The following is a 17,049-nucleotide window of genomic DNA, read 5'->3' as shown; positions in this document are numbered from 1 at the left end:
AATGGATTTCCCCCCGTCAAAAAAGAAGGAAAAAGAAAAAGGGAAAGGAGCGCTGTGCATTGTGGGAAACAGTACGTGAGGCAGACTGGTCCGATGCATTCTGAGAAATTTTCCCGAACCAGTAGACATCCGGGGAGTTTGGCATATTGCAGATTTTGCTCTTGTTCAATTACTCCTTACTAAATACTGAATTTTGGCCAAATCAGTACGTACTGCTAGTATAGTAGGCGGTTTCGGAAACAGCCTAACTGACCCCTCACTCGATCACTCCAGGATCATTTACGGTGTTTCGTACATTCCTTTTCCGTTAAAAATTAATGTAAATTTGTTTCAGGAACGGTAAAAGAGTTTCACCATTTATAAAATTGTCTCACCGCTTGTAAAAGTGTTTATGAAATTTGTTTTGGCCTTAGCAAATGTGTTTCGATTTTGTACATTTGTTTTCCAAAATGCAGATTTTTCTCCAACATTGTAAAAGTGTTTCATCTTTTGTAAATTTGTTTTGTCCTTCTGGGCCACCGCAGTAAGGCATGCATAAGATACACGTTTAATCAGGAGATAATTTATTTGATTGGATGTCTTTATTTCGAACATGTAAAAGTAAAATATAAAAAAACATATCTTCTTGCATTATACGAGTGCATTCCCACAAAACCAATCTACATTTCCTATCTTCATATTTACACCTACAATCAAAAGCAAACCCCTCATGATTCTCAACACTTGTCTTCTTCCTTGTAGCTCATAAAAATAATTTCTTTATACTTCTTCTTGAACTGGATTATGTTCTGACATTGCTGTAGCTCCATGTTGAGTCTCTTCCAAAGTTTTACTCCACAGATTGAAATACAAAAACGTATCCTTTTGGTCTGAACACTCACCATCATTAATCTTAACTTCCCTCTGAAGTTTTAACCCCCCTCTCTTTCAAGGAACCATCTTTGAATATTTCCTGGAAGTAGATTTTCCTTTGCCTTATACATATTTTGTACAGTTTTAAAATCTGCAAGTTCAAACAATTTCAATATTTTGGATTTGAGGAACAATTCATTCTTGTGTAGACGGAAATCAACATTGTGAACTATTCTGATGGCTCCTTTCTGTAGAACTGACAGTGGTCGCACTGAGCTTTTGTTTGGTGTTTCCCCAAACCTCAGTACTGTAACAGAGATATGGTGAAATAAGTGAGCAGTAGAGAATAAGTAGGGATTTATGATCAAAAATGTTCTTGGCTTTGGCGAGAATTGAAATGCTTAATAATAATAAAGTGCATATGAACCAAATTAATTTCCAAGACCATGCATATCATCACAAATATTTCTTTCAGTTATTATAGATAAATGCACACTTAAAACACGAGTTCAGGGAGCTGTGAAAAACATTTATGTAAACATCCTTTATTTTGTCACAATAACATTAAATATTTGTAAGATATGATACTCTGCATTAGACTATAGAGGCTGAAAACAAACATGGCAAGTTAAACACGACCACACCTTTAATATTCTGTTGCCTATACTTAGGCAATAGAATTTACACCAGATGTGACATTTTTTTAGGAGGATAATACATGTGACCTAATTTTTACCATGGTCAACAAAAGCCAGTACACCATAAAAAGATTCAAATTTGCACACAAAAGCAAATTATTATTAGATTTAAATACTTACGTGATGAGTAGATTTGTTATTAAGTACATTTATTGAATATAAATCATGCAGTGTGGAAAGGAAATTAAACAAAACATCTTGATCTCCATCAGCATTCTTCCTCTTTGCAGAACTTCTGCAGTTCTGGAGAATAAACAAGAAAGATTGCATGATGACACAAACACGCATTAAGAATATGAAAATAAATACATATTTACAAGACCAGACCAAAGAAACATTACAGTGTATAGGTAGGTGTGATATTTTAACAGAGGAGGAGTGACTAAATGTAACAGCTATGACAACATCTCCGTAATAGACTAGTTTCTTCATATACACATAAAAACCATGTTTGTTTCTGAGAACAATATCTCTATAGCTACAACTTTCCTGGACAAGGGACAAGGGACAGAGCAGATTCTACCAAATGCAACCGAAGCCAGGTTGACCTGGTTGACCTGTCACTAGTTGTGGGGTCAATGCAGTCACCTGTGGAGCTGTAAAAAGCACTGACAATTCTTCATTCTAACAATGTTGCAGCTTGTGATTTTTAGAACTCATTTACCATAAACCCATTTAAGTAAAGCAAGATTGATAAACCATACCTTCTTTCAGTCTCCTTATTTCTTCTGATTTCATTTTGAGTTGCTGTTCAAGTGCGAAACAATTGGCACAACCTGTAATAAAAGTTCAATCATTAAGTTACAAAAACCAAGATCAGTCAAACATTCCTTTATCTTCACCTTTAGTTAATCCTGGACTCAGCCCCTTGCTCTGTCTTAGAGATGTATAAACAAAGAAACAACCTTGTAGTGACTGAACAGAAGTTGTTGTCCCAGCAAGCAGTGGCATTGAGAAAATTTAACATTTAGGAAGTGATACTGGCCTTGACTGTTTAGGCTTGAATAAAGTTGTACATAATGAACATTTTGATTGATGGTAAGAACTACACATATGATGTTCGATCAGCTTTAATGTAAATGAGACAGATGACTGATTGTAGGGTCACAAACCTTTTGGTTTTATAACAAGGACTGACACACATAGGCTACATTCACACTGTAAGGCTTAATGCTCAATTCCGATTGTTTTGCTCAGATCCGATTTTTTGTTTGCCTGTTCACATTACCATCTATAATGTGACCTGTATCTGATTCCAGTGTGAACTGTTTGCGGCTCCGAACTGCCCCACATGCGCAACAGAACAGTAACAATGATGTCACATGTTGTCTTATGCTGTTTGTTGTTTTGATGTTAAAAGGAGGCTGACTCACTGCAAACAAAATCTACCTACGGGTACAAATAAAAGTAACCTTGAACCTTGAACATTGAGCTGTTTCACAAACATAAACATGGAGTAAGTCAGCATTTTTGCCTTTGTTACAAAGTTTTTGTGCAGTGGGAGCTGGAGAATGAATAACCAGGTGCGAAGGAGGTCAAGTATAAAGAAAAAGAGAGACAAATTGCTTGTTTCGGCTTTTTGTGGAGCTGTGGCCGCAAATACGATTGAAAGGTCTATGTGGATGTGGACACGGAGTCGGGAGTGGGGAGGTCTGCAACATTAATAGTTTCACAGAGACAGAGTTTATTCAAAACTTCCGGATGTTGAGGGCAACTTTCAATTACATCTGTTGGCTCTCCCCAAGACTCCTTCGGCAGGACACTCAATTGACTTGCTCCATCGTTGCTATCCTCCATTTTTGCAAGGCTAACGCCGCGCAGAATTGTGACGCGCGTTGCTATAAAGTGACCTGAAAGTATCAAATGCGCATCAAATCCGCCTTGGCCATTCACACTGAGGTTGCATTGAAAAAAAATCTGATCTGTATCTGATTCAGGACCACATATGGAAGTGGTCTAAATCGGACTTGGGCCAGATTTGAGTGTTCACACTGCCTCTATGAAATATGACCTGGTCACTTGACCCCCCAAAAAATCGGATTCGGGCCACTTTTGCCTGCAAGGGTGAATATAGCCATAGTTTCATACTTTTGAAAGAACTACTAGAGACTCATGCTTTCTGGTTTCCCTGCGCTCGTGAGAATTTGAGGAAATACACAATTTCTTGTTTTTGATATTTTTTTGGGTACTTAAACTTTAGAATAAAAAAAAAATTCCCTTGATTTGGATCAAAATTATTCAACATATTTAAGTGCAAATTGTCAGCTTACACATGGAGTCAACTGAAAGACTTAGATGCATCCAGAGACACATTGATAAAATACAAAAAATAAGTCTTTTGAGAGGTCAACTACAACTTTATATGAGATGTTTAAATTTAGCCCTGTGAATACCCAGCTGTGCATTCCCAGCTTACTGTTAGCTTGAAGTTTAGCTATCAGAGCACTGTGACTGGTTGTCGACTGTTTCAGGACTCTGGCTCTGCTGACTGCATCACAAGATGTTGAGGTCTCAGCAGTGCTATCTAGTGCTGCTGCATCTAAAGCTGTCATAAAGAGCATGTACCTAAGAAAGTAAGTATTCCATAAAATTCTCAAGAAATGAAAAAATACCCCAATGTGGCAGAAGAATCGTATGATACTATCTCGACCCACCTTCGTTATGAGTTTTAGCTGGTACAGCTCTCTGATTGGTTGTGGGCTGTTTCGGGTTTTTGGCTCTATTTGCAGCATCACAGGAGGATGTTGAAGCTTCAGCATTACTTGATGGTAATGGAGCGTCTGAAAGTATGAGGTAAAAGTGTGAGGCAGGTAATGCAAATACTGACCATGTAATAAAAGAGCACTACAAAAACCTGTTTGCTTCCAAAATCTCAACATTTACCCATTTTCCTCCTCTTTGCAACCACTTGTAAAGCTTCAGCTCTGCTCAAGGGGTGTTTCTTTGCTTGTGAAATCTTTGTCACTAGGTTGGAGGCTGTTGATTTGTAGGACAGAAAAGAAAACAAAGCGTTACGTTTAAATGATCAACCAAGCATGTTACACAAGAAAGAAACTCATATTCACATCAAAGACAGTACTGAACACATTTCCCTATTAAAGGGAACAAAAGCAAACTGAGTTCTTGCTTTTAGGCTTTTTCAAGATAAGTGCAAATTATGAATCTCATGATCTGTGTCATAATAATAAAAATATAAAGTAACTTGTAGAGTTTTTTCTGGGTCTGCCCAGTGTTGTTGAGGATCATAGGTCAAATTTGACTTCAGATAAAGCAGCGTATTGCACAAAATGTACTTTCCTCAAACCAGAACCAGTGCAGCATTTAAAATGAGAAGTGAGAGTCAGAACTTAATAAAACATTAACTCTCATTTGTATAAATCTTTCTAGGACAAGTATACATGTTGCCACTTAAATCAACATTTGCTTGACATTGTATCACATTTGTTAACATTAAACAAAAAACAATCTTCATCCTTATTGAGGCTGTATTTGCCATCTATTCCTTTTTGTTTGTTCACTCTTTTATAACCATGGCTTTAAAACAACAATGTACGTTAATACTAAAATAAACAGCCAAAGCACTGAGAGTTCGATCACGGTATGAGTACCTGTTTGTGCCCGCGGTTTGTCAGGGCTTGTAGAGGGCGCTTGTGTATTGCTTTTTGCTGACGGCGGCCTGAGACCCACTGTAGATCTCTGGATGCCTGACGGTAGGCCTCCTGACTGCGGCTTCCTCAAGCCAGTGTTGGGCTGCTTGGATTCTGGTGTCAGCACAGAGAGAAGTCATTGTGAATAGAAGATACTACATGGGCACAGATCACACTTTCAGGGAGCATTATGATTTCATGATACGATTCACATCATACGTGTGTTTCAAAAAGTGTGCTATTTTTGTTATATCTGTTGTTTTTGTATGCTGTCTAAGGAAAACACTTGCTATTAACTATGCAACGTATGCTACTAGCTTGAAAAGTGCTGTATAAACAAAATTATCTTTACGATTACTGCACAGAGCTAAAAGTAAGACTGTACTTAACCCTAGATCATTATCGCCTGGTGATTTTCACTCGAGCAAACATTTAAATGATTTTCATTATGTTGCGTTTGCATGTCATGGGTCCCTGGGTAGCTTCAGCGTCGTCTTTGACGTCTTTGAAGGCATGGGTGTTTCCCAACTCCAAAACCCGCTTTTTGCTACAGGCACGTGTTTGGGTGAATTTCACCCAGCAGTAGTGATTTTTTGTTTCTCTATCCTGCAGCTGTTTGTGTGTCAAGGAGACTGTGCCTTCACCAGGGAAGTCTCAAATGTCCCAGGAATGGGTGGACTGAACACCAAGTTTCCAGTCTCATCATTTTTTCTTTTAGGAATTTTTGGTCCCAAATTCCAAATTTTTCAGTAATTTTGGAGCATTTAGGGTTCCCACTCTTTTCCAGAGATCATTTTCCAGGACATTTCCTGGACATTTTCAGTGATGATCAAGCTGGTATGTCAGTCTAAATTTAGTTCCTAATTTAGTTCCTAAATAGTCTAATATGTTCCTCTCAGTGGAAGTCTACATTGAAAGACATGTAGTCTATGGCTATCAATTAAATCATCTCTTACATCCTTAAAAATTATGGCAAATTGATAATAGAATAATGCAACCACAGATGTACAGCACTTCACTTTATTAGTGCAACCAAGTAACAGTGATGGGCAACTCTCATCTCAGCTTTCTCTTTTCTCAAAAAATATAAAATGAGCTAAGAAAAAAACAAAAGAGCCTGCAAAGGAATCTGGAAGCTGCCTTACTGAAATAATTAAATAATAATAATAATAATCAGAGGATCAATGCATTAATGACCTAAATAGATCTGAATGACAAAAAATTGCCACAAATGTTTCTCAACTCAACTGAAACTCAAAATATACCTGCTTAATCATGATATTCATCCTGCTAAGGGGTCGATATAAAACAAAGCAAATGTCACGTTCTTTTATTTGAGTAACCGTAAACTCTGAAAAAAATCGCACCGGTGTAAAGACGCACTTTGTATTTGAAGATCTCTCAGAGATTTAAAAAAAATGTAAACTGTCTTCCTGCATGGCGATGTCTATTATGACCAGCGATGTCTACAACGTGGAGTTTCTGTGCAGCTGTGTCGCTCTTTTTGTTCCGTTTGTTTTCACTATCGGGATTTGGACTCCTACTAGCTAGAGCAGAGGTTCTCAAACTTTTTGGAGCCAGGGACCCCTTACAGGTGAGAAAAATGTCCAAGGCCCCCTCATAATTGTAACACAGATTAAGTACATTAGTGATGTGTCATGATCAAAAGCTGCGGCTCTGAGAGCCGATGCTTTGTAGTGAATCAGAAGAGCCGGGTCGCATCGAGAGAGAGCCGGCTCCCAGTTTTTTTCCTTTCGCTGCTTAGCTCTTACAGTGCTCAGCCCCAGCTCTGCTCACAGCAGTACTTTGTTTTGATTGGTCAGCATGGCGGCCATGCGGCCAATCACATGTGAGGATATAGGATACAGGTGATGGAGGGGAGGCTGTGTATCGTGGCTTCATCTGTTCCTTCAGAGAGAGTCTTCTTGAAGACTGGTTCTGGTTCGATTCTGGTTCAAGTCTGGTACGGTTCTGGTTCGGTTCTGTTACATTCCGGTATGGTTCTGGTTCGTTTCTGGTTCGGTTCGGTTCCGGTTCGGTTCTGGGTCAGTTCTGGTTCGGTTCTGGTTTGGTTCTGGTACGGTTCTGTTTCAGTTCAGTTCCGGTTCGGTTCTGGTTCAGTTCTGGTTCAGGTCTGGTTTGGTTCTGATCCGGTTCTGGTTCAAGTCTGGTTTGGTTCTGGTTCGGTTCTGGTACGGTTCTGTTTCGGTTCGGTTCCGGTTCGGTTCTGGTTCAGTTCTGGTATGGTTCTGGTTCGGGTCTGGTTCAGTTCTGATCCGGTTCGGTTCTGTTTCGGTTCGGTTTCGGTTCTGATCCGGTTCTGGTTCGATTCGGTTCTGTTCTGGTTCGGTTCTGGTTCGGTTCTGGTTCGGTTCTGGTTCGGTTCTGGTTGAGTTTGATTCTGGTTCTGTTTGCATGAGTTTGGTTCTGGTTCTGTATGCTTAAGTTTAGTTCTGGTTCTAAACCTAACCCTAATCCTAACCCTAACCCTAATCCTAACCCTAACCCTAACCCTAACCCTAATCCTAACCCTAACCCTAATCCTAACCCTAACCCTAACCCTAACCCTAACCCTAATCCTAACCCTAACCCTAATCCTAACCCTAATCCTAACCCTAACCCTAATCACAACCCTAACCCTAATCACAACCCTAACCCTAATCGAACCCTAACCCTAATCACAACCCTAACCCTAATCACAACCCTAACCCTAATCACAACCCTAACCCTAATCACAACCCTTACTGTAACCCTAACCACAACCCTAACCCTAATCACAACCCTAAACCTAATCACAACCCTAACCCTAATCCTAACCCTAATCCAAACCCTAACCCTAACCCTAATCACAACCCTAACCCTAACCCTAATAACAACCCTAACCCTAATCACAACCCTAACCCTAATCACAACCCTAACCCTAACCCTAATCACAACCCTAACCCTAATTGTAACCCTAATCACAACCCTAACCCTAATCACAACCCTAACCCTAATCACACACTAACCCTAATCACAACCCTAACCACAACCCTTACCCTAATCGTAACCCTAACCCTAATCGCAACCCTAACCCTAATCACAACCCTAACCACAACCTTAACCCTAATCACAACCCTAATCACAACCCTAATCCTAATCACAACCCTAACCCTAATCATAACCCTAATCACAACCCTAACCCTAATCACAACCCTAACCCTAATCACAACCCTAACCCTAATCGTAACCCTAATCACAACCCTAACCCTAATCGTAACCCTAATCACAACCCTAACCCTAATCATAACCTTAACCCTAATCATAACCCTAATCACAACCCTAACCCTAATCACAACCCTAACCCTAATCGTAACCCTAATCGTAACCCTAATCACAACCCTAACCCTAATCCCAACCCTAACCCTAATCAAAACCCCAATCACAACCCTAACCCTAATCAAAACCCCAATCACAACCCTAACCCTAATCGTAACCCTAACCCTAATCACAACCCTAACCCTAATCACAACCCTAACTCTAACCCTAATCACAACCCTAACCCTAATCGTAACCCTAATCACAACCCTAACCCTAATCGTAACCCTAATCACAACCCTAACCCTAATCGTAACCCTAATCGTAACCCTAATCACAACCCTAACCCTAATCGTAACCCTAATCGTAACCCTAATCACAACCCTAACCCTAATCCCAACCCTAACCCTAATCATAACCCTTTTCCTAACCCTAATCACAACCCTAACCCTAATCATAACCCTATTCCTAACCCTAATCACAACCCTAACCCTAATCACAACCCTAACCCTAATCCTAACCCTAATCCTAACCCTAACCCTAATCACAACCCTAATCAAAACCCCAATCACAACCCTAACCCTAATCGTAACCCTAATCGTAACCCTAATCACAACCCTAACCCTAATCACAACCCTAACCCTAATCAAAACCCTAACCCTAATCACAACCCTAACCCTAATCCCAACCCTAACCCTAATCACAACCCTAACTCTAATCATAACCCTAGGACCAGGGTGAGAATGTTTTTTAACAGAATAAGTACGTAAAAGGGTTTTCAACACAAACCATTAGTTTTTGCAAAATTAAGGTAAAATATACGGCTACAAAAGATCCTAAATTAAGAGCCGTTCGGGAGTCGAAAAAGCCGGCTCTTCTTTGGGGGCCGAGTCAAAAGAGCCGGCTCTCTGAAAAGAGCCCAACTTCCCATCACTAAAGCACATGCTTACTACCATTTGCACTCTTAGATGCCCTTGGAACTATTTGTATTGTAAAACGTATCAATGTAAATACTTCAGACCTGTACCATAGTGATAAACAGATAACACTAACACAATTTGAATCAAGTAAATACCACTTGTATACTTTAAAACAGAGGGTCATTTCATTCCTTGTGGACTCAACATGACAGCATTTATACTTTTCAAGTAATTGATCTTAAACGCTTTCAGAAAATTAACAGTAGCAAGACACACATATCCCTTTGAGTCACCAAATGGTATCATAACAATGGTGTATGCTGTTATGTAATGACACAGCACAGTTCTATAATTTATTAGAAATGTATTCAAATTATTTCACGAACCCCCACCCGATGGTTCGCAGACCCACAGGGGTCCCAGGACCCCACTTTGAGAACATCTGAGCTAGAGTACGGTAATTGAGCCAAATGTACCATAAAACATGAACAATATACCCCCGTTTTCTGTGAATGCATGATTATGAAGTGAAGGAGAAAAGATGTGAAAAAAGTTGTGCAGTGTCGCTGTCTTTTCCAGCACAGCGTGCACTCAACTTTCAATGAATGGGGATGTGTTTTGTTAATAGGGTCAGGTCAAACGCAGCCATGTTGTAATCATTTTGCAGGACTATATGTGATTTTCCAGGACATTTGACTTTTTCTCCCATTTTCCAGGTGTTTTCCAGTACTGGAAAACTGGTCAACTGTTTTCTAGGTTTTCCAGGTTTTCCAGGACGCGTGGGAACCCTGGCATTTTTAAAGGATCCCCCCATGGTAATTTTTGTTTTATTTTGTTAAACATGGTACAGTTTTAAAATAAAAGAACACTACTCTAATTTGTCATGTATTGTCATGTTTTGATATATTTTAATGACAAGTACTTTTTATTGGGTATATTATTTCGGGTAAAAAAGACCAATTAGGGCGTAAGTGATGGTGTTACTAATTTTAGCGATACTGTTCTCGGGTCAAAACAATAAGACATTTCATTTTTCTACAAGACACTTTTAACATTATCAAGTGCACTAATGCTTTTAATGACCATCCCATAGTACTAATAATTCAAGAACTCAGTTAAAATCTACTTTGTCCTTTGTAAAAGTAGTACAAGCTGCCCAACCTGTTGTTGTGGTCCGTAGGTTGTAGGAGCTTGATATTCCTGCAGGCTTAAAAAGGAGAGAACAAAGAATGCCATTACCACATTGACATTATTTCACTCAGTCAATGTTGGGTTTGAATCATCAGAAAATTAGATTTAATAGATAACCCTAAAAAGACTGCTTAGACAATTACAAAAACACCATTAACACTGAAACCATACCACTTTGGGGGCATCAGAAGTGGCAGTACATCTCAAAGCTTCAGTCTGGGTTCTTTGTCTTGTCATGGGAAGGCCCGAAGTTGGCGGCTCAAACTTTCCTGGAACTGTGGAGGCTGGTTTGTACTTCAGGAGGTGGAGCGCAGATTTCGATGAGGGCAGGAGGGATCTAGCAGCAGGTTTGGTCAGGAATGTTTTTCGGTCACAGATGACATTGGAGGGAATCTCTGTTGATCAATTAAACAAAAATGAAATTATTATTTTTTTCCACATGACATATTTAACATTATAGAGTTCACTAATGCTTTTAATGACCATCTCATATATTAAGCTTTTAAGAAGACATTTAAAATCTAATTGGTCTTTTGTAAAAGAATAGTACAAGCTACCACACCTGTAGTCGTAGCCTGTAAGTTGTAGGTGCTTGATGTTCCTGCAGGCTTAAACAGAAAAGAACAGAGAATGTCATTATTACATGCAGTCCATGTTTGGTTAGAATAATCAAAAAATGAGGTTTAAAAGATGACCCTAAAATAACTGCTTATATAATAACAAAAACAAATTAACACTGAAACCATACCACTATTGGGGCTTCAGCAGTGGCGGTAAATCTCAAAGCTTCAGTCTGGGTTCTTTGTCTCGTCATGGGAAGGCCTGAAGTCGGCGGCTCAAACTTTCCTGGAGCTGTGGAGGCTGGTTTGTACTTTAGGAGGTGGGATGCAGATTTCGATGAAGGTAGGAGGGATTTAGCAGCGGGTTTGGATAGGAAGGTTTTTCTGTCACCGATGATGTTTGAGGGAATCTCTGATGTTACCTGACCACCTGGTTTACAGGGAGTCTCCCCATACAGCTTCTTTGTTGCCCCAAAGATTTTGCCTGTGTCTCTTTCAGTACAGAGGTTGAACATTTTACAGTTAGGCATCGGTGTTGAGGTTATCAAAGAATCTGCTGCTAAATCCAAGGTGTCATCCAAGTTGAATGGGCTTGCTTTATTGGTCTCCAAATCTCTGCATTGATGGACAGAAGTGTCAGAAAGACCATCTGTATCCATGTCCATAGGTACACCTGATTGTGAGGAGTCCTTTGTCTCACACTGACCAGTTCCAGAAGCTTTCTCTACAGTTGGATCAGCTTCAAATGTGCCCTCAGGGATGTCAGCCATCTTGGCACTGTGGTCTGTACTAGCTGTCAAACCAGTTGGTTTAGACTCTTCAGAAAGCAGGACTTCAGAAGTGGTGTGTTTAGGGCTACGTGTGGTATCACAAACCTTAGAAGAAGCGGACAGGTCCACAGTGTTGTGATGGGAGTCAGTGGAGCCTGTTTCTGACAGCGTTATTGTGCCATTCTGCTGGGGAAGAGGTCTGGTATCAAAAGTGTGGTTTTGGAGGCAAAAGGTTGCAGCTACAGCTTCCCCTAATGTTGAATTACTGCTGGATTTTTGAAGTGAATCCCTATCAAAAGTGGCGTTCTGCACATTACACAAACCACCTGCCTTCACAGCCGAGGAGGTCATCTCAAGGTTTTCTTCATTTGTGTTCCCTGAGACTGACATCGCAAGATCTTGAGCCTCACTCTGTTCTTTAGGAATGTTGACATTGGACGGGGGAAGATCCAGAGTCTTATTATAAGGCGTTTGTGAGGTACTGCTTAAATTGCTTGAGGAACTCAGATTGGCAGGCTTGGCAACAGTAAATGTGTCGTTCAAGGGCCAAGCTTCTTTTGGGCTTTGGCTGGAACACTTTGAATCATGGCTCGTATGTGATTCTTCAGTATTAGAGACAACCATAGGATCACTGAGCACTTCAGAGGTGATTGTCTTTGAACTAGTGTCACACTGCATATCTGAGGTAGCGCTCCGAGCCGATGTGTCGCTAGAAGAATTCATGTCGCGTGTCACATTAGCAGGATTGGTTTCAAGGGTGTCCTCAGCTATTGTGTGAGTATTCCCTATGTTTTTTCCGCTTGGCTCCAAAGAGGACTGACTGTTTTGTGAAAGATTGCTCACAGAAATATCCTGAGTCAATTCCAAGGAAGCTTTTGTTATGTTTTGCTCTACACACTTTGACTGTGGACTAAAGGAACTGGTGTGTGTGGTGTTACCCTCCAGAGTCGTAGACAGTTCTTCAGTTTGAATATTGTCCATTGTGCCGGGCTCTGCCACAGGCTGTCCACTAAGCTCTGAGGAAGCCATATCAGTTTTTGGAGCATCGCCTGGTGGCATATCCTGTGTAATGTTCATGGAGGACTTTTCTGCTCCTGGTGATAACTCTGAATCCCGAGTAACATCCAGCAGAGTAATTTCTGGGAAGTATCTGTCATCAAGCCAACGCAGAGGAGCAAAAGCACTCTCAGGGGGATCATCCATGTTCATATTGGTTATCGGAGTGGTTGTGTTAAAACTGCTGGAGGCATTAAACTTCAAGGGCTGCAGATTGGTAGATGAGGAGCATACAGGCCTGGTTGTTACTGGCGTGGCGGGCACTCTGTCAGAAAGTGCCGAATCATTCTTGCTAACTTCCCTTGTGGAATCACAGGTGACATCAAGGAGAGTGATTTCGGGCAAGTATTCATCCTTCAGCCAGCACATAGGAGTCGAATCACCCAGTGATCTGCCAGGATGGCTACTGGAGGAATCTGAGCTGGGATGTTGGTTAGACCCTTTGTTTGATATTTTACTGTTCGTAGTGCTTGGTTTTATAAAATCTGGAGACTGTGATTTATTGCCAATATTTAAGTATTTTAAAATTGGTGTAAGAGCAGACGGGAGTCCAGAGAGTCGTGACTTTGCCTTGACTCCACCTTTGGTGCTTGTTGGTGCTGGGGTTGAAAAGGTGCAAATGTCAGAGAGATGCTGATTTTCTCCACATGGCTGTGTAGAGGAAGATTCCACCCCATCTCCTACTGGAACTTCGGGCTTTGACGTCTTGGCTTTTGCAGAGTCTCCAGGTGGGATATTTTCCCAGCCTTCCTCATCTTGGTGAGTTTCCTGAGTATTCAAGTTTTGCACCGTCTCATTGGTCATGCTGGACAACTTTTTTGTGGTTTTACTAAAGGGGTTTCTTGTTTTGAATGACATGGCACAAGTATCAGACCTCTTGGTACATCTTTTTTCTGTCTTCTCAGATGCCTCTTGCCTACAAACGGAGGATAAAACAATGAACAAATACAAAAAGAAAAACTATAATTGCACAATACAAGACCATATATGTGATATTGTAATCATGAAAGGTCATCCAATCAAAGAAAATATGATTCTAGCTTTTTGATTACCAATCGTTTCAGTTCATACTTCAAGCAGAAATGTCAAAGCTTTGCTGGTACCAGCTTCATAAACGTGAAGATTTACTGGTTTGTATGATAATTTAATTATGACAGTCTGTAAGCAAATTATGTTTAAGTTATGACATTTTATCATCAGGTTACTGAATACCAACAATAATCATTAGCTGAAAATGTTAGTGACATTTGAAGCACACACTATCATACATGAAAATATGAACATTTCTTTGTAGGTTAAAAACCTAGTCGCAAGAAAAACAGTATTGCCAGACAAATTACAACTAGGGGTGCAAAGGGGTGGAAAATTTCTGGAAATCTGCCGGTAAATTTCCTTGGGAAGTTAAGCTGGGTAATTTTGGAAATATTCCAAATTGGAAACTTTCTATTAAAATGATGGGGATTATTATGGGAATGTATGGGAACTAACTGGGAATTGAGGGTAACTTAAAGGAAAGGTATCATATCCAAGCATAAATATTTGTTTTGTTATAAGCAGACATCCAGTTGCTATTGGTCACTCCCAAAACCAGGCTTAAAACCAGAGGTGACCGAGCCTTTGTGGCGGCTGCTCCTCGGCTCTGGAACAACCTGCCCCAACATATCCGCTCTGCGGGATCAATCGAGATTTTTAAATCCTCTGTTGTTGTTGTTTTAAATGTGCTCTATAAATAAAGTTTGAGTTGAGTTGAATGATCAATCTAAAATAATACAATTTGTAAGTAGAACTGTATCAAGTGCTAAATAATTTATTGAACTATCAATTATTTAATTGAAGAAAAAAAATGAACAAAAATGCAATCCCAACAAAGTCCCATTCAAAATGCTAAATGAAAAGAGCCCCTCTCCCTCCCAAAAAGTCCTATTCAACTTGCAAATAAAAAAGTATCTTCCCTCAAGCTTCTCAAGCCTAGCCTCTGCAGGATTCTTGAAATCATGTGTGCATGTGATGAATGAATGCACAGTGCATGTCGGGGGCGCGGTGTCAATAGCCCTGCAGTAAGCAGTGTGCTGTGTGCATGTGACTGAGGAATAGCATAGATATTCCACTTTACTTTCGTGAAATCTGGTTGTTTTAGTCAGGATTAAGTTAAAATACATTTTCCCAAAATGTGTTTAAGTTCACTATTAAGAGCCAAGTTTCAATTCCTGGATTATTCCCGTTAATTCCCATGGAAAGTTTCCAACTTTGGAAATTCCCGGAATTTTGCAACCCTAATAACAACACAAATGTAACACTGGCTTCAAATGACTACCATCCAGATCCAGCCACATTAGTCATGTGTTGTAGCCTGAAGCTCTGACAAACCATGATCACCATGAAAAGATGATCATTCAGGGGATTTAGTCGACTGACTTTAGCAGTTCAGTGCGATCCTTCAGGCAAAATTAGTAAGATGAAATTCTTTTTTGACGGGTTTTGAATTGACAGAAAATTCTCTTCTGTCAATGATTCTGAAAGACTGAGAGAGTCTCCAAGAGGTGAAGTGAAGGTTAGCATAGCAACAGAGACAGACTTACCTACGGGACTTCAGGGTGAAGGTTTATATCCGGAGTACATACAAAATAGTTTTGACACTTGTGTTTCGAGTCAGCACATTCATCCACTAAGTTCTTTTAAATGTCAAAACATATTGAAAACTGCATAAAATCCATAAACGGTATAATACAGATGAAATCACAACCACTGGAGCGCCGCTCTGGTTCAAACTTCAGTGTGACGAGTGTAACTAAACCGCATTGGATGAATCCAACCAATCACAGGGCAAAGTTTCTTCTTCGTGTACTTTTGAGTATTTGATACTAATAAACTACAACAACACTGCCACCTGTCGTTTCTACTGATCATTTTCTAGATGTGTTCTTTTTTATTTACAGTCTATGTTTTTTACCCCTAAAAAAACACTGGTATTAGTATTAGTAATATTTTTTAAATAAAATACAAATCCCCAAATAGTTTAAAACATCTTTTACTAAGACAAAAAGTGTTGTACATGATCCTCATAATCCGACATACTTTATTTATCCCAGAGGCAAATTAATTTTACACAGTTGCTCTTACACACAGATTTTTCTTTACAGATTTTGAAGTGTTTTTGACTTTTAAAATTGTAAATGGCTCTGCACACTCTTATCTCACCGACCTGGTGGATCTATCGCTCTCAGGGGACTGGCCTTTTAAGTGTCCCTAGGGTCCAAAAAAAGACTATTGGTGAGCGGGCCTTTTCTTTCTGTGCACCCACTTTATGGAACAGTCTCCCTGTCGACATAAAGTCAGCATGTTCCATTGTTGTATTTAAAGCAAAGCTGAAGACCCACCTGTTTACTGCTGATGTTTCTTATGTTGTGTCTCTGTTTGTTATTTGTTTTTAAGCTTTGTAAAGCACTTTGATTGAAAGCGCTCTATAAATAGATTATTATTATTATTACACACAATGTAAGAGTAGAAGTATGTTAATAGAAATAGGAATTAAACTACAAATTAATCAGACAAATCAGCAAAATAATTAGAAGAAGTGCTGAGTATTTTAAAAATAAAGATGCACAAAGCTTAGTGTTGATAAATAAAAGATGTATGGAAAATGTAGATAATTTAGTTCTTTTTTTAAGTGAAGCACTTTGTTAATTCTCTATTCAGAATGTTTTATTGATTCATGGTATATTATTATTATTATTATTGGTGTTTTTTTTAGAAATATATTTATTAGGTTTTTTTTTAACAGTTTAAACAAAACATATACACTTGGCTCACATATATATTATGGTTAACATTCAAGTTAGGTTAATACAGGTGTCAGGCCCAGGATTCACAATGTACATTGCAGAGATGCAAAAGTAAAGGAATAAATAAATAAAAAATAATGCTAATAATAAAAAGTTGTGTCTATAGCACAAAGCCTCTTGTAAGAATAGTGGAAACATTTAGCCCAATATATACCAGGAAGGGTTCCCATGTTCTATGGAAAACATTGTCTCTGGAATGTAGTTTACATGTTAGGT

General features: G+C 39.4%; 1 protein-coding gene across 1 annotated transcript; it reads right to left on the bottom strand.

Moving 5' to 3' along the window:
* Positions 1–1,376: 1,376 nt before the first annotated feature.
* Positions 1,377–15,790, bottom strand: LOC117830011 (mucin-17-like). The gene is made up of 10 exons (XM_034707890.1): positions 15,571–15,790; positions 11,354–13,907; positions 11,168–11,213; positions 10,777–11,000; positions 10,576–10,621; positions 5,159–5,311; positions 4,434–4,526; positions 4,205–4,330; positions 2,255–2,326; positions 1,377–1,793 (listed from the first exon to the last, which is right to left on the bottom strand). Exons 2-10 carry the CDS (start codon positions 13,847–13,849, stop codon positions 1,759–1,761), a joined length of 3,291 nt encoding a protein of 1,096 aa, XP_034563781.1. The 5' UTR covers positions 13,850–13,907; positions 15,571–15,790; the 3' UTR covers positions 1,377–1,758.
* Positions 15,791–17,049: the final 1,259 nt, after the last annotated feature.

Source organism: Notolabrus celidotus, chromosome 18 (genome assembly GCF_009762535.1).
Source record: "Notolabrus celidotus isolate fNotCel1 chromosome 18, fNotCel1.pri, whole genome shotgun sequence".
NCBI lineage: Eukaryota > Metazoa > Chordata > Actinopteri > Labriformes > Labridae > Notolabrus > Notolabrus celidotus.
Note: the sequence above shows the minus strand (reverse complement) of the source record. Positions and strands in the feature narration are given on the sequence as shown.

Bases quoted from the DNA above. Each gene is read 5' to 3' on its own strand.
- LOC117830011 (XM_034707890.1), bottom strand. From the start codon at position 13,849: ATGTCATTCAAAACAAGAAACCCCTTTAGTAAAACCACAAAAAAGTTG. The intron at 11,001-11,167 runs GTGTGGTAGCTT...ATTGATCAACAG, and splicing joins CTTACAGGCTACGACTACAG to AGATTCCCTCCAATGTCATC. The intron at 5,312-10,575 runs GTTGGGCAGCTT...TGCTGACACCAG, and splicing joins CCTACGGACCACAACAACAG to AATCCAAGCAGCCCAACACT.